General features: G+C 29.9%; 1 protein-coding gene across 2 annotated transcripts in view; it reads right to left on the bottom strand.

Annotated features, from left to right (window-relative positions):
* Positions 1–2,167: 2,167 nt before the first annotated feature.
* LOC129908868 (netrin-A-like) overlaps positions 2,168–18,857 on the bottom strand; it is a 111,094-nt gene continuing 94,404 nt past the window's right edge. The window contains exons 3-7 of one of the 2 annotated variants that reach the window (XM_055985680.1): positions 15,750–15,899; positions 15,580–15,682; positions 2,726–2,791; positions 2,417–2,651; positions 2,168–2,345 (exon numbers count right to left, since the gene is read on the bottom strand). In XM_055985680.1, coding sequence (XP_055841655.1) covers positions 2,456–2,651; positions 2,726–2,791; positions 15,580–15,682; positions 15,750–15,899 — 515 coding nt within the window. In that variant the 3' untranslated portion in view covers positions 2,168–2,345; positions 2,417–2,455. The remainder of the gene's footprint in view (positions 2,346–2,416; positions 2,652–2,725; positions 2,792–15,579; positions 15,683–15,749; positions 15,900–18,857) is intronic. The other variant, XM_055985679.1, reaches the window with a different exon arrangement.

Here is an 18,857-nt window from a genome sequence, read left to right as displayed (position 1 = left end):
CTGTCATACCTGAGCGCAACGCATTGGTGTTGCAGGTCAAATGAACTTTTTAATTGAATTTTATTGCATACATGTATGCTGTATTGAAAATAATGATCTTAATGCTTTACCAATGACCTGAGCTGTAAAACTTCATTCACTAAAGTAATCTCACACTTCAACATGTAAACATTTTTATTACACAAAGTAAAGCTCTATTTGTAAATACCGATGACTTTTTGCTCACACGTTTGTAAATGTAAAACCGTTCCATTGAATACAATAACATAAAACAAAAGTTTTCCACTTCAATAGAACTTAAAGTGAGATATTTTTAAAGTCAATTTTTTAATAAGCATGTATTTACATAAATGCAAAAAATTAAGAGATTACGATTTTTCCAAACCGGTCAGGAAAAGACCACATACGAGTAAATAGCGTAGGATGGGAGAGATTTAAAATTTGCTTGTTTCTTGTTTTTTTTTTTTTTAAGGATTGCTCTTGAAGGGTAACATACAAAATTTTAATGCGGTTCGTCAGTACCAGATGTGAATTTTATTTCACCTATCCAACGTTACATATATTTAAATAATATTATGTACCTACAATGTCGGCATAAACGAGTGCAGAAGACCGGGAACAAATGTTTAAATGTCATTTCATAATTAACGCCTAGAGGATTGAATTAATAATAATTCATCGGCTCGTTTGTGCATTTATTAAAATTCAATTGGGTTAAACCGCACACGATATGTGCACAAAAGTTACCAAGCCTTGGGACCGACTCCATACTGACAAGCATCCTCAAATACACCGGTGCGAATAAATAAATGGTGAGATATGTGAAACCTTAACTATGGTTAAAAGGTAGGCATACTTCACTCGTTCCGTTCTTATACCTCTGGATAGTATGTGGGTGAAATGTGTCGGTTTTAAAAATCTGGATTTAATAATTAAAATGTCATTTATTTCATGCAGACATTAAGTACTAGCTAAAATTCCAATAATAAATTGTTTATGCGGGAAAATAAATTAACATAAATCAAATAATATAAATCAGTTGGAATTTGCATGACAAATGAGTCCCGCAATAGAATTGGACGATTAGTAGAATACAAAAAATGTACGAGGTAGATGTTAAAAAATCAACATTGGTTAAACAAATAATGTTTATTAAAATATAATTATTTATGCATAGAAATTTAGATCTGGTTATGATGGAATTTTAATATAAATTTAACTAATCCAAGAAAATTAAGGTTTACTTGACATTTTTATTATTCTTTTCGGTTTTACTAAAAAAAAGTACGTATACGCCCAAGTGTACCAATGAGATACATTTTGCATTATTCGAAGAGATGATAATGTTTTATGAATGGAAAATGAATCTTAAGCACAGCATAACATTTTTCAAAACATTATAATACATAATTCTCAATATTTTTGTTGCCGTTGTTATGAAAACAAGAATGTATTCGTCGATCGTAAAACTATCAGTAGGATACATCAAATAGTATTTTGGCCAACTCGCTGACAGTCCTACGCATTTATGATTGCTATAACCTATATACATTCCTGTAATGTGTACCCAATTTTTATTGTTCGGATATATTTTACGGTAGAAATCTGCTAAATATGGTATGTCAGTTTTTATTTATCTTTTTTAAAATTGAATTAAAACAATCGATCCAATTTTTTTTTTTGGTTTTCTGTTCTCTTTTATTGTTACTCTGTTGCTATTTTGTTTCTCTTTTTCTTTTTATTTCGGTTTCTATTTCTAGCGACTAAAATTCTTACCCAAATTAAATATGGCAATATCATCTTTTTTTGTTGTTGTTGTTTTACGGTTAAGTATATTTAACACAATTCTTTAAATTAAATAGTTCTTTGTTTATAATATTGCTTATTGCTAATTATTGTAGTAATAATAATTAAATTATTCTCAATAATATTACCATTATGATATTTTTCTTTGATAAATAAAGAATTTAAAATTTACATTAAGTACTAGAAAATTAAACAAAAATAAAACAAAAAAAATATAGATTTTAAAAATAAATAAATGCGCGTTGTGGATATATCTGTAAGTTTAAAATTAAATCTAAATATACAAATAATATAATATATATATATATACGGATTTAGTGTATACAGTGTTCTTTTTTTTTTGTTTTTTATTTTTTTTAAAATTTTGTTAGAGTTTCTATATAATTTTGTTATTGTTTCATTCGCAAGTTCGCGCCCGCCTTTGGAAACGTTTCATGCGTCTATACCACTCGTCCTTCCACTCTATAACAATTGATCGTGGCCCAATACCCAGATAACCAGGTGGAGCTTCGGAGTCCTTACCTAATACAAGGTAAGATCTAAAAAAAAATTAAATTATAAATTTTGACACCAAAAGAAATTGTTTTATAAGTAATTATAGTAATTATACCTATTTATTTTAATTTTTGGACATCGACATTCCAAATCTTTATATGGGATCATCCAAGTCATAGGTCCTCGTTTCATCATCGTAGTCGAAGCGCCGACTACTGGTGGAGACCTTTTGAATATCGCCTGTATGCTTATATCGAATTTGACCATTTCTTCTTGGCTTTCCTTCGTGTATTGTTCGCTGCTGCTCACCTCTGTGCTCGTTTCTCGACCAATTACCTTTACCATTATTGCTGTTAAAAAAGTATATTTTATTATTAGAAAAAAATCTATTGAAAATTTAGTTATTTTTAATGATTTGTCATACCGTAATCTCTTTTGCAATATTTGTTGAGATTTACCCTTTTTGTGTTTATTTTGCATTTTTCGCATTCTGAAAAACATACAAATAAAATTCGATTGTTAACAAAATAAATCATGAATATTTAAAAACTATTCAAACATTATAAAGGCGAATTGTTAGTATTTTTGAAAAAAAAGCAACAAGTTATTCTTAAATATAAAAATCAAGGTATTTAAGATTTTTTGCAATTGTGTGTGTTTAATTTGATCAAAATCAGTAAACGTTAGACAATTATAAAACAAAAGTTAAAAAGACTGGCGCAAAACTTTAACCGATTTAGTAAAATTCTTAATCCATTTTACTAATTTAATTTACTAAGTTAAAAATCAGTCTGCTTTTGACCTAGTAAACTATTAAAATGGCTTTAGTATTTAACTAAATCGTTTAAAATCTTGCGCTATTATTTTTCCAAGAACTTTCAACATATTTTTTGGTTTAAAGTATCCAATGCGTATATAGGAGTTATATTAACAAAATAGTTTTACTTACAGGTATTATTGTTTTGCAAGCTCATCTTAATTTTGAGATATAAAAATTTTTTAAGTCGATCTAGTGTCTAGTCTAAAAAAAAAACTACAATAAATCATGAAAATTTTCTAAAATGTATTTGTATCGTTTGAATACAAAAGTTGTGAGATACTGGATTTGGGTATGACTTTTCACTTTCATTAATTTATCACAAATTGAACATTTTTGAACGAGTACCACGAAATGTGCCAAAAAGGTAAAAGAAGCTCTTAGCGCTTTTATTGTGCTATTCTGGGTAATATTTTTTTTAAATTAGCAACAATTTTGACAACTTTTGGCGTTTTATTGTTGCCAATTATGTTTTAAATCAAAGATTAAAAATCATGAAATTCTATAAAATTCAACAAAATTGAATATTGAATTTTTAATTGTACCAGAAAACACTTTTCTAACAGATTTTGATATTTTGCATTCTAATCCGAATTAAAAAAAAAGTCTGTGTCATCACATCCGAAGATAAAAACAAATCGCACGTTGAAAGATAGTGTCACAAAAAGTTCTTAAGTTTGGTTTTAAATTTGTATCAATTAAATTTTGTTTGTTTACTTGGCAATTTGTCTAATAACCTTAAAAATTGATAATTAAAAGAAAAAATTGTCAAGTAAGCAATCAAATTTAATTGATACAAATTTAAAACTAAACTTAAGAGCGTGATAACGAAGAAAAAAAATAACAAAAATAATAAAAATTATTTAAATTATTTCTATTTTAAGTGGAGCGATTGAATATAATTCAATTTTAAATTTGGAGTTGAGGTCACTTGAACTTTAAAATTGACTTAAGAGCGTGGTCAACTTTTAAATCTCAGTACTTTTTGTGACAGCATTATTTTAGCATAGGAGAACTTGGCTCTTTTTTAACAATTATGTTTTTGTTGTGTTTATTTCTGCTCGAATAAGGACAAGTCGCCAGTGACTAATGAAAACACACAAATTTTAAGGTAGTACATAATTCTTCAAAGAAAAAATCCGAGTATCTTTTCAGTAATGAGCAAACCCCCGAAGAAGTCAAAACTAACCTAATTTTTAAAAATTAATTTTTTAGTATTGAAATATAAGCCGAAGAGTGACTTTAAATTTGTAGAATACGAAAAAAATATTTGATCAGCGAATTGGTTTGAGGTACACCAAGGATTTTCCTTTGATCAAACACTTTTAGTAGGTATCAATTTTAATGATATCTTTACAATGTTTACTTCACGGCTATATTTTTGATTGCTGTTTTAATAAATTCTCTTTAAAATAAAGCATGTCTGATTTTTTGAATAAAAAATTACTTCTAGATTTGTGATCGATTTTTTTTTTCAAGTCTGCAAAACTCTGGGGCACCTCTCCTCATAGCAATGTTTATTTCACGGCTATATTTTTGATTGCTGTTTTAAGAAATTCTCTTTAAAATAAAGCATGTCTGATTTTTTGAATAAAAAATTTACTTCTAGATTTGTGATCGATTTTTTTTTCAAGTCTGCAAAACTCTGGGGCACCTCTCCTCTTAGCATTGAATTAATTGCTTGTGAAGTGATAGGTCCTTTTTTACAGGTATTCCATAGCTGAGACGACATTTTGAACCTAGGTATCTATGATGGAAATCTCCGATAGATTTCCGATGCAAAATCGATAAACAAGTGAAAACTTAAACTCCTGAAAAAACTTAAAGGCGCGTTGTTAAAAATTTTCTGAGAAAGGTATTCTGTAATGTAAACTGTGAAAATAGGGTAAGGGGAAACCAGGAGACTTGACCATATGGGAGACATGAGCCACTCTAAATAACTCACTCAAATCATTCATGAGTATACTCAAAAGTTGCTTCCAATGTTCTACTTGCAAACAAAAATAATTCTAAATATTCCATCGACTTTGGCTGGTGAATGCGAAAATATGTTTTTTTGGCTCAAAAAGTCAACTTTTTTTACTTGCGATATAGGTACTATATATCAAGTTATGCATTCGTACAAAAAAAAAAGTTGAGATAACATTTTTCCATGACATTACGATGGTAGACAATGCCAAAAAAGTGGGTCCCGGAAGTCCGTCTGTCTGTCTGTCTGTCTGTCTGTCTGTCAGTCTGTCTGTCAGTCTGTCTGTCAGTCTGTCTGTCAGTCTGTCTGTCAGTCTGTCAGTCTGTCAGTCTGTCAGTCTGTCTGTCTGTCAGTCTGTCTGTCTGTCTGTATAAGGAGCTACAGCCTAAACGGATGGACCGATTAATGTCAAACTTGGTATGTAGCGTTATTCTGCGACTCTCCAGAGGGGTTTTTGGACCAAAAATAACGGTACTTGTCATATACCGATTTTAGTAAAATTGAAATATCTCGAAAACGGCTCTAAAGATTTTGTTTAAAAAATTCAAATGTTAGTTTTAAGCTAAGGTCTATCTTTCAATGAAAAAAAATTTTTTTTTAAAATCATTATTAACGGTACCTGCCATAGAACCGTTTTTTCAAATCCGATTATCTCCGAAACTGCTTATTCGATTTCAACGAAACTTTTTTGGATTTTTAAAAAAATTTTGAAAATTTTTTTTTGAAAAATCAAATTTTCGAAAACGGGACATTGAACTTTTTTGAAATTTTGTTTTTAGATGTTGATTAGTGATTTCTACCAAATGGCATACCAATTTTATTTTAAAACTTTTTTCCAAAAAAATATTTATAAAAAATTAGTTTTTAAAAAAAACGGCTCTAACGATTTTGAAAATTTTTTTTCTAAAAATGCATGTTAATATATCAATCAAAACTGCATACTTGTTTTGGAGGGCAATTTAATTTCAGATTTTATTTTATTTTTTTTTTAAACGAATTTTATTTTTTTTTCCAAATTTCTATATAAAAAGTCTTAAAAATTTAAGCAACTTTAACTCTAAGAGCAAGTACGTGCGACCCCAGTCGTGCATTTTATTTATTTTTGTTTTCAAGATAAAAAGTTTAGTTAAAGTTAGAAGTAAAAATAGTTATCATTTACTTATACAAATTTTATTCAACTTTGTCAATATTAAAACAAATTTAGGTAAGCTATCTTGTGTTTTACAAAAGTTATTTATTATTAATTGTAAAAAAACGTGAGCGGGAGACCTGAACCATTTTTTAATTAGTAATACATTTTTTAATGAAATACCAAAAAAAAAATAAGTTATTTATTTATTTTTGTTATGTTTTTTAAGAATTTTTTATGTTTCGTTTACTTTTTTATACTTTTTTACTTACTATGAAAGATATTTATATTTTTTTGAGTTTTTATAAATTGTTTTTTTTTGTTTTTTTTTTTTTATTAAACATTAAAAAGAGTTTTTGTGTTCATTCAAAACACCTCAATATATTAAAAATTAGTTTTAACAAGATATGAACTGATTTTTTTTAACTTTGTTTTTGTTTTACTCAAAGAATTTAGGTATGATCAAGTCTCCCCAAGGAGGTGTTCAAGTCTCCCGGCTAAGCGGGAGACTTGAGCCAAAAATCTGTTCCCACTCATTTTGTGTTTGCCAAAAATCCTTTGGGTGTGCATAGGGTTTATGAGGCTAATCATGAAGCAGATAAATGTATCTTTATGAAGATGTATCCAAAATTTGGCTGAGATGAATAGGAAAGTTTTTATGAAAAATTTAACAAAAAGTGGCTCAAGTCTCCCGTACTCCCCCTACTTGTTGTCTTCCATCTGCGTTTGGTTTAATGAAAAACTGTCAAGTACACTGATCTCTGTACGTTGTTTAAGATACCTTATTAATATGTTTCAATTGAAATTAAATTAAAAACAATTTGTCTACAATGCACCTTCTACGCAAGCCAAATCAAAAGCTTTAAATTAATTGATGTAAAAGTATTATTGAGAAACCCATATTCGAAGAAAGGTTTCAAAACAGACAAAAATTGAGATAAACCTGGCTATCCTAGCACATGTGAGGAAATCTAAAATTGAGAAGCCAGTGATCCCATTTGAAATCATATAACACCATCACTAAATTAAAGGAGGAAGAAATTTTCTAAAAAGCTCAAACGTAGAGTTTTTCTCTTTTCATAAAGCTAAATAGATTAAGTCTCCTCTCGAAGTTCTAGCTTTACATTGCTTAGCTAGTAAAAAAAAATGTGTTACACACTAAAAACGTGACAAGATTCTTATTTCGATGACTTAAGTAAATTTAAAAAAGTTAACACCTCCATAGAAATAAAATTTAATCTCTCATACTCTCTCGCTCTCTATGGGTCGTAAAATACATGTCAAGAATGTTTCTTTGAAAAAAAAAAAAAATTAAACGAATTAAAATCTAAACATGGATAACGCGCTAAAGATGATAATACGAGTATTTTTTTAATTTTTTTTTTTTTTCAAAAGACTTAGAACCACTAAACAATTTGTTAAAGTGTCACTCAATATTATAAACACTATGTAGATAAAACTAGGAGCATCTTCCTAGCTCCATGTCCTATCTGTAATCGCGGAAAGTTGAGTTAAACACTATACCTAATGTATAGAAGGAAGAAGGTACATCAACACCACCCCTTTTATGCTATTAGAGAACATGTAAACTTTTCCATACAAGAGCCTTTCGAGGAAGTTGTCGTCTGAAGGGGGTGTTCTCAGTTTATGCCACAACAACAACCGGCATACTTGAAGGATATACAACATAGTAGTTGTGATGATGATTTGATGATGACAGCATTGCAGCCATACGCATTAGGAAGAGTGTGGAAAAGTTGCATCATTTCGTTTGGGTGTAATATATATTTTTTTTTTTATTTTTGCTTTTGTTTTTGAGTATAGAATATCTCAAGTTTATCCTTCAATCAAAATTATCGTGTGTATACATCGGATTTCAACGCAATCTTAAATTAAATAACATACACATCTTTATGAGGAGTAGTATGTTGGTATAATGATGTTGACTTCTTATCAAAGGGCTGTAATAGTCGTTATGGTTTTTATATACCTTGAGAATCGTTACTGCAAGGGGATAGGTTCATATAATGAGTAGAAAAAAATAAAAACAAATCTCGGGTTTTTATTAAGAACGCTTAAAAAAACTGTAAAATAAACCCGTGGCAGGTATTAAAAATGCCATGATTATTTTCAAAGACACACAGCTTCTTCAAGGACATCTTCAGGGAGCTTTGTATTTATATATAATGTACTTGCAAAAGATGTCATCATCTTAATTTCTCAGTCGCGTTCAATGCACTTACCAACCTTTGGGTTCTTTAAAAAATAATCCCTTGGTTTTACTTTAGGTTCACTGGCATCTAAAGAAGTTTAAAGGAGAACGTAAGGGTGACTGTGTCAATCAGATTTCTATGCGTGTATACTTGAGAGTCTAACAAAAAAAAAAAATCAACTATTATTACTTAAGTCATCTAGTAATAGCGCAATTCTCGTAGATGTTTTGTGTGGTTTAACCCCTGGAATAACACAATGCTGATGTATTTACTGTTTAATAAAGGGGGCAAATTCTAAGTTCATAGCTTGCCACATAAAAACTTAAGTTTTATGCCTTCAGCGCAGATATACATATTTCAATGGTCCTAAGTCTAAATACAAAATATGTATTATGTTAAAAATGATAGGAGTAATCTTAAGGTTGTAATGCTGATCGGCCTTTAAAGCTTGATTAAAACTAAAAAAAGTTGATTTTGCAATTCTTTCTTTGTGGTCAGTATTTTTCTCAAAAACGGTTCTAACGATTGTGATAAAAAAAAATACATGTTCTGTTGCAAATAAGGTCTTTCTTTTGAAGTAAATTTTAACGGTACCTGCAATAGAACCGTTTCTTTTTGTATGTCTGATTTTCTCCTTAAGCGACATTACCGATTTCAACGAAGTTTTTTTTACAAGAACGTTTAAGTAACCTTAATGTTAAAATTAAGAAAAAAATAAAAAATATAAAATACATTTTGGATTAAGAAAAAATAAAATATTTTTTGGATTAAGAAAAAAAAAAATAATATTTTTGATTGAAAATCATTTTTTTTTTGATAACGGGCCAGTGAATTTTTTTTTAAACATTGTTTTTATGTGTTGATTGATAGGTACATATTACTTTTACACCAATTTTTATTTTCAAATTTCAACAATTGTTCTAACGATTTTCTACTTTGTTTTTCTTGAGAATTCTGTAATTTACAAGATATTTATCGGCATGTTTCGTTAAGGGGTTATATCTAGTTGTGAGTGCAATAAAAACCTTCTTTTTTGTAGATTTTTTGTGAAGAGGCATTTAATTATATAAAAATAAAGAATACATATCCATATAGCAAATTTAATGTATTAAATACATTCGCTGTGCATTTAAAAAAATATTGGGTTCGGTTTTTTTGTAGTAGATCTCCTAGACGACCTCCAAGAAAAAGGTGTCTGGCGGTGAGCAAGATATCTCTGATCCAAGTTACTTAAAATTTAAAAAACCAAAAGATTCATTTTCAGGATAGACGAATGCAGGTAATGAACGAAGGAATAGTAAAAATTCTGATTTTTGACAAAATGGCGGCTTCCCAAAGAAAAAAATTGTTTTTTTTTATGAAAATTTACACTTTAAAGTGGCTTAAAAAATCGAATTATTGTCAAAAACCTTTTTTCTTCGTTCATTACCTGACAAAAGTATCTAAGAAAATTGTGTAAAAATTTCAAGCGGATTACTCCAGCCGTTTCGGAGAAATTTTGCTCACCGCCAGACACCTTTTTTTTCGTCGTCGTCTAGGAGATCTACTACAAAAATAACGGAACCCAATATTTTTTTTAATACACAGCGAATTCTTTTAATACATTAAATTTGCTATATGGATATGTATTCTTTATGTTTATATAATTAAATGCCTCTTCACAAAAAATCTACAAAAAAGAAGGTTTTTTTTGGCACTTACAACTAGATATAACTCCTTAAAAAAAAATATTTTTGTAATTTTTAAAACAAATTTTGTAATATTTTTTCAAATTTTGAATGAATTTCTTATAAAATTTACAAATTTATTAATTTTTAAAAATCTTTAATGTTATGTTCTCACTCCAGCACAAGCTTTATGGTACTATTTTGTACACATTTTTCACTTAATCCAACAGCATTTTGGATTGAATATAGAAAACAGTTGCAGGTAGAAGGTACAAATACAGTCTGCAAAGTCCTCTACCTCACAATCATCTTTTTTAGTATTATTTGGCGCCTGTCCTTTAGATTTTAAGAAGATTTAACAGCGAACTTCTTTTTTCAATTTTTTTAACCCTCTGTAGGCACACCTCTTTTTTGTGACGTGATAGGCACACGGGTGCGAATTTGGTTTGTACTTTTTCACGTCGCTAGAACTTTTTTCAGTCTCAATATTTTATAGAGAATCATACATGAAATTTATGGAGAATTTTCCGAGGAATTTTAATATTGTATATTTACAATTCCAAAAAAATATATTTTCACCGTTTTAAAGAGACTTTTTTGTGACCACTTTTTTGAAAAATCCTTAGTTTTTTATTTTTGTCTTGCCAAATTCACACCCGTGTTCCGACAGAGGGTTAAGCTACCAGAGCTCCCAATTTCGCCCATGGGCGGTCATGACCCAGTCAAATCATATCTGATGTTCTGGATTATTGTTTGTTTAAATTTATCTTTATGACTCTTTGTTTCGCAGAAAATACTTTTGAATATTCATTTTGTATTTTAAAAAAAGGAAAGGTTACAAATTTTAATATTTTCAGTGTTAAGAATACAGCTGGCTTTTAACATGAATAATAACAATTTGGTGAAATATTACAAAATTTACCGTAACTCTTCGGCGGAGGCGTCTCAACTGAAACTTACAGACGTAATTGGATCATACCAAAAGGCACCTATTTTATATTGCAAGTGTTGCCAATTTTACTTTTTTTCACACAACATAGTACAAAAACAGTCTTGCCCCCATAGGCGATATACAAAAATTTCAAATTTGCCAAAAAAAAATACATTTTAAAAAATGTCTTCCGATTTCATCGAGTTAGACATCAAACGAAAGGTCTCTTTAAAGTTTATTCATAAATCTAATATCTAACCCTGAAGTTTCTTTGAGTTCAAATCGCTTAGTTATCTTCAAACCAATTTTTTTTCTCGCATTCGAAACAAGTTAATTTCGGACCAAAGTCTCGAAGAAAGTTTTAGTTTTAAGGATATGAGTTATGCATCTAGGTACAAAAATATAAAAAGATTTAAAAAAAAAAGCATTTTTATCGCATTGAATTTGCACAAAGCAACATTCATCTTAAGAGGCAGATATAGTAGCATTTTAATTTTCACATAGATAAATAAAATATTGAAAATAAAAAATTCTAAGAAAACCTTAAAGAAAAAGTTTGAAGATCCAAGATGCAGTTTGTCAAAAATAGTCTAGTAAGATGATACCGATTCTGTCTACAAATCCGTGCTATATGTATAAATATAATCTTAGACAAATAGAGCTCATCTAACGCCAGCAGTTTTGCATTATTACATTGCTTTCAGCCACTATACGATGCTTGTATACATTTCCTTTATGCACACTCCACAATAATGTCAACTTGAATTTCACGGAGGCATGTTAATTAATTCAGCATCATTCGTATATGCACGCGAAAACATTCCATTTAACATTTATTACAATCCATCCAGAAAGAAGACTTTAATATTTAGAATTCCTAACCGAGTGATTGCATTTATTTTAAATAGACACACACAAATTAATCTGAATAAAAATATGCCACATACGCAAAAGTCTATATGGGCATTCTTAAAATTTCATTTCGGCGAACCTATCAATCAATGATTACCCAAATAGATAAATAAAATTACTCAATAAAAATAAACCTTAGGCTGATACACACAGGCATCGCGAAATGATTTCATTCAATTATACACCAATTAGTAAGGCATCTGTGCCATTCGAAAGGTCTATTTACAGAACTGAAAGAGTTGGTGAGTGTTCTGCTTCATTTCTTCGATACGAACACGAAGCACTTTAGAAGTTATAAAAATAAAATCAGAAAAATACAAAAAAAAAAACAAAAATTTTTAAACAAACGAAATCGGGATCAGCGTTTCAAGGAGTTCCCTGTTGATTTTGGCCTATCTTGGCTGCCAAGTGCTAATAGTTTATTACCGCGTGCGAGTGCGAGATCTAAATTTCAATATCAGACTTTTATATTATTCGAGATATACGTACTTTTCGTTTTCGGTGCGACAAAATACATTCTTGCTGCGAGAGGATACTGTCTTGTCTTGCGGTGCGTTTTGTTTATGTTTCGATTTTGTACGGGTACGTTTTGAAATGTGATCATGGTCGGAAGATGCTATCAGAAGGCCTTTAATCAATTTTTTAAGTCAATCTCGTTACGTACACAAGTTTTGAATTTTTCGAAGAATTCATCTTGATTTTTTAAAGTAGTTTTCTATTAGCTTAGACACACACTTTTTTCAAAGATCCACTTATTTTTGAAAAATCCTTACACGTAAAAGTTCAAATCTTGTTGTTCCCAATAAATCAAGATGGTTTATAATGATTTTCTCCCCCGCAATTACCAAAACGCTTATTTTTATGAATAAAAGTGAAGTGAAATAAAAATTGCACTGACATTCGCCTTACATTAATTCCAAATCAATTTTCTAGTTAATCCAGCATTGGATGAGATGGCGAACGCATGTTTCAAAAATAGATTCCGAATCAGACTGCGAATGCTATTTTCCGTTCAACTCTTTGTTGTTTTGAAGTGAGTCATGTCTTTTTTGGTTTAAATTTTACTTAGACCAAGTGCACGCAAAGTACAGAACCCTAGAATTTTAAATATAGAATGATTTCACCTGCCCTGTTAAAAGATCATGAATATTGATTTCGAAGAAAACGTATCTTTTAAAGTTTTGTTTTTGTGTTGGTTTAAAGAATACACACATCACATATTAGAAAAAAGAATAATAGTTTACTTTATCTCACTACTCACTTTATGTTTGATGCTTGATAGCCAAGCAAAATATTACTAATTTTCAGATTTATTTTTCTTTTTTAAGATTTGAGATTTGTTGTTACAAACTTTGAAAGTGTCACAAAATTATCTGATGCTTTTTTTTTTTGTATTGGGTTCCAATTATTCAAATATTCAACTCTTAACATGTTATTTGTGTTGATGAGTTTTTATGTTCAATTCAATCCAATAAAATTAAAACAAAGAAATTTCATCTACGAAAATAACATCCATTTTAAGAATTGTTTGATGTATTCAGTACGATTGCTATAATTTGGTATAAAACACATAAAAACTCTCGAGGCTAGTTTGTGTTTCATTTTCATCTCAAGGCTTTTTGTTTCATTGTTGTTGGTTTTATAGAATATTATCATATCTTTTAACCATTCTTTCTGAAAAAGTAACTCACGTATCACAGGTCCTAATTTCGATTGCTAATTTGTGTAACCATATTTTATTTAGCTCGTTTGAAAAACCTTAAATCGTAATAAACATAAATATTACCTTCGTGAACTGCAAGAACTGTAATTAACTTGGTTTGTTTATTATAGAGCTTTTGTTATAATTAATCAAAATTTACGGTTACTAAATAATTAAAAAAAAAAAACTTTTCATTAAGAGATATCGGTTGCCAGAAAATAATAAAGTCGTACGCATTATCGAGTTATGACGAAAATCTTGTAATATTTGGGCGGCGATAAATGCATTTTTTTTTTTTTTGAATATTGCACTTGATAAAAGTCGTAGAAAACGTTTTGGAGAATAACAAGATTTTTATTAAATTTATGGCAGGTACGTTTATTTTAGATTCTAATGAATAATAGCAATTTTTTTTTTTTGATAAACCCAAAATAACACTAATAGTCTAGGCAAGTGAAGATTTTAAAATTTTGCCTATGAAAACCGAAAACAAATTATTCAGCTCTGTGTAAACCCCACAGTCCAAATATAGACTTTAGAACCTTGTAATTTTCAGTTAGTAAATGGTCAAAAAAAAATTCAGATGGTTTTTCTATTCAACCAGTGATTAAATTAAATGAAACTTAGAAAGTCACTGTGGTGTATGCGTAACTTTTTTTTTTTGAGTTTTGAGGATTTTTGAATTTTTGAGTGAAAATTTTGTTTTTTCGAATATCTTCTAATCGTGCACAAACTTAAAGGTAGACAATTGGCAGAAGTTTGATTTTTTGAAAAAAGTAATTGTTAATTGGACAAACGATTGCCGTTTGAAAAAAAAAAATAATAATTTTTGGGTATTTTAGAAAAAAATTATATTTTGTATGAAAGTTGGTATACAAAATTGTTTTTTTTTTTTAATATTTCCTAAACGGAGGGTACATAATTTTGGGATATCAAAATTTGAGCGTTTTAAACGATTTTTCATGTTTCAGGCTTCTTATAAAAAAGAAAGGATTTGCTCTTAATTTGTTTTGGAGTTTCGAAAATGTTGGGTGTATAAACATGGACAAAAGGTGTACAAACGAATTAAATAAGTTTTGTTAAAAAATTTGGAGGTCGCAGTTCTGGCTTCACGAGACACCATAAATTATAATATTGTCAATTTGTTCATCTTGTATTTATTTTCCAATTTCTTGTTCCAGTAAACTGGAAATAAAATTTAACTTATTTAAAAAAGAAATAAATTTTATAAGAGTTTTTTTTCAAAAAGAACTCCAAAAAGTGGAGCAAATAAATGCAGTATGAAAATTTGAAGTGCTTTAATTTATTAAACGGTGAGTGATACAAAAGAAAGTTTAACGTTATATGTAAAATAAAAACATTATTTTTCTTTAAACCCTAATGTGTACTGAATTTTTAAAATCTAAATATTTGTTTAATACAATTATTTAATCACATTGTAACCAATTTCATATTTTTGTGTAAAATTAATAGTAAGTAAGATGCAATGTAATAAACAAAACATGATTTCCACTAAGTATTCTGGTTTCTCTAGGTTTTGCAATATGGGTTTTTGAAATGGTTTCAGAAATATTGCTTTTTACTACATAAAATTTAATGAATGTCTAATGAGAGTATTCAACATTCATTCTAAATTAAAATTGGTACGTTATTTAAAATGAGGGTTCAAAAAATGGCTGTTGAAAACTGAAAACTGTAATTACATAAAAGACTTTTTAGTTAACTTAAGAAATGTAATGTGCGACAATCCTTCAATAGATTAAAGGCTGTGTACCTATTGTAACTAAATCTTCTACTACGCTAATTAATTTTAGTAGTATAGCTTACAGGCTTCCAAACCAACCTTTTTTTTTTATTAAAATCCTTACAAAAAATATGCTATATTCACACAAGAACAAAAATCATAATAAAAAAATAAAAAAAAAAAATAACACTTACTTACCCCTCCCTCCTTCAGTGCGATAAGGAGCACTTGGATCACCTTGGCTTGGGTCTGGCGCCGTATTTTGCGTGTCCATCATGCTGACTACCTTTGGGATTTCTAAAGGTTAATTTGAATTTACTGTCTGTTGTTAGCACAATTGGGATGTTAAAAGAGCTATACTCACTTATACAAGGTGCTATGTGAGATCTGCTTTGCTGATAGCCACGTGCGCAACGATTGCATGTCAAGCCAGTTACACCATCCTTGCACGGACACTGACCAGAGGTGTGATTGCATGTTTTGCCTGAGGACCCAATTGGATGGCAATCACATGCTGAAAGTATACAAAATAAAAAATAAAAATGGAAATCCAAATTAAATTCATTAATATTATGTAGGCTTTTATATAAGGCTAGGTTTTATGGATAGGAGACGAATTTTTTAAATTCTTTTGGCTTAATAAAGTAGTCTTAAATGTTAATTGAAATGTTTTATTTACTAATTTTTGCCTTATAAAAACAACTTTGAGTTAACATTGAATTGATGACTTTTGTGATACCTTGGGCTACTTTGTCTAACGTTAAGAAGAAGGCATTCTTAGCTATTTTATTGCAACGTGAAAACAGCTTGAATTTTGTCAGAGGATGATTCTAACCCTTTAAAGTTTCAATCAATAAACTGATAATAGTTCTCACAATTTTTGTTAACAATTACCAAAGAAAGAATGAAATACCCATCAATTTCACTTAAAGAACGAGAATGGAGTTTCCTTAAAGGTCAGGTCAATTGCAAGACAAGTTCCTTGTTTATGTCCTAAATCACCTACCTTTGCTGCAACATACTATCAATTAGTCTTACTCCTGACATTTCTACAAGAACAAATTTGTAAACTCATGTAAAATGTCATCAACGAATGCCCATTTTGTTGTCTTCCATATGCACTTGGGTGGCAGAGCATTCAGCAAAAGCTATTACAAACGCCAACACCTTCGTTGTTCCAGATTAACAGCAATTCGTATGTGGTCTACCAGCAATTTCTCGTTACATAAGTCAACATTGGTGCTCATTGAATCATTTATGGCACTTAACTGCCAATTATATTGCTTGTAGTTCCGTTCAGCTGTCCCTTTAACTGTGATACATCTTTGAGTTGGAACGTGCACTTAACGGACGGACGACCAACCGACGACACGACGGACCTATACAATAATATTGGAGTTGGAGCTGAAATCGTTCGTTGTTGGTTTGGTTTGGTTTATTAGCGCCGATGGCTTCAATAAATAAAAGGGAAACATTGTGGACCGCCCGAATTCAACACGCTATTTATCGCCGTTGGTCAGTTGGTCGTATATGGTCCACCTATTTGACCAATTTAATGCTTGAAGCTCATTTTAAACGAATTATTAATGCACTGTTGTGAAGCAAAATGGACTTTAGCAGAAGGCCATGCAAGCACAATTCCACCCGACACACAGTTAGACCAAACAAAATACACAAAAAATAAAATATATATGTATGTTTATGTTTTGTGAACAGAACATATCGGCGACAGGATGTGTCGTATCTTTTGGTTTCCTGTCATGTTGAAGTCACACCGCTGTAACCTAATCTGATTTACAATAAATAATCTGGATTTATGTGGAAATAAAAACCTTTGGCCAAAAATGAATAAAATATGTATGTAAAGTTGGCTTAATTCCATGACATTGAACTATGCGGGTTAGTCAGGATGTGTGCGAGCTTGAACGTGACATGAAAATGTTGTCGTTTATTGTACGTTCTAAAGCATTGTGCATGGACTCCTATAAGTTTTGTATCGACGCACGTTTTGAAAATGAAATCAAAACCAGAGTTTTGATGAATCAAAGCTATTGTCAACTCTTTTGAGTCATTTTAGCTTCTAAATATTGTTTCTGGCAGTGTCGAAAATTGAAATCCTCAGAATCATAAACTGGTGTTTGCTAGGTAATCCTCCCCTCGAGGGAAGGGGAAGTTAAAACTATTTCGTTGATAGGGTCTACAGAATAGATTTCTTGAAATCGTCTAAGCTTTGGTGTGAAGGTACATTAGGTGTACGGAATTCATTTAAGTAATTTGCGAATGCATCGAGTCCGTCATGTGCGTATTTTATCGAGTCAGTTGAAAAGTCGACGTAACGAATGCGATGAATTATACGGGTTATGACCCCTTTACTTACTCACTTAGATCACACTGGTGATCCCTAGGAGGACAAAGGGCCACAATTCAGTTGTTGACAATACTCTCAAGATATTGGAAACTCTCTACTTTATTTAACAGATCAGCAATAAAAAAAAATTGTTAACTATATGCAGCCCTGCCTGATCCCGAAAGATTGTATAATTTACTGCCGAAGTTGCTTTTATCTGTCCCTTCATGTGCTAGCCCGCTCTTGGTTTCCCAGTTCATAAACGATATTTTTATAATGACATTTAATAGCTACTAGCTAGGTCAATTTTCTTCTGCATCTAGTCGACGAAGCTTGTTTTTTTAGTAACATTTGTTACGAATCGATAGTTGAACTATTTTATTGTCAGAATAATTAAGAACTGTAGAGTAAAAACAATCACAAGAAAAACATAACTGTTAAAAAAAGAGCCAAGTTCTCCTATGTTAAAATTAAATCGTCAGTTGTAAGAATGGAATGAGTCCATTTTGCAAAATTATTGGGAAAACGCAAAAAACTGAATAGCTTCTGTATTTTACTGTTTACAGATGTTTGACCTTTAGATAAAATAAAGATTATGTAGATTTGAGTAAAATGAGGCAAAAATTTTATTTCTATCGGTTTATGGTAGACAGGTAGACGTTGGACTTATTCCGTTCTTACAATTTACGGTTTGAAATTTCACCCAAAAGTCAAATTTTGAATGAAATAAACATATAATTTATTTAAAACAAAAGTTTTAAATATAGCAATCGATTAACTATTTTACTTGAGTAAAAAAAAATTGGAAAAACAAACATATAGGTTCGAATGGTCATTCTTTGGTTAATTTACAATGAAAAAACTTTTTGAGCCCATCATTTTGAAGGAAATTTTATCTTCTGTTTTTATTTAGAGCAATGCAGTCATATGCCAGTCAGCCAAAAAAAAAAAAAAAAAATACCGTCAAAAAAGCAAAAAAAACTCAAAAAATCGCTTTTCTTGACTTTTTTCATTATTTTTTTGGACTGTTTTTTTGGACTGTTTTGGTATGGAATTTTTTTTTCAATTTTTAAAAAACATTTTTTCGATATTAAATTTGATTCTCTACACCAAGTTTTAAAATCA

The sequence above is a fragment of the Episyrphus balteatus genome, chromosome 2, assembly GCF_945859705.1.
Source record: "Episyrphus balteatus chromosome 2, idEpiBalt1.1, whole genome shotgun sequence".
NCBI classification, from domain to species: Eukaryota; Metazoa; Arthropoda; class Insecta; order Diptera; family Syrphidae; genus Episyrphus; species Episyrphus balteatus.
The sequence above is the reverse complement of the archived record's forward strand: the minus strand, read 5'-3'. Positions and strand labels throughout refer to the sequence as shown.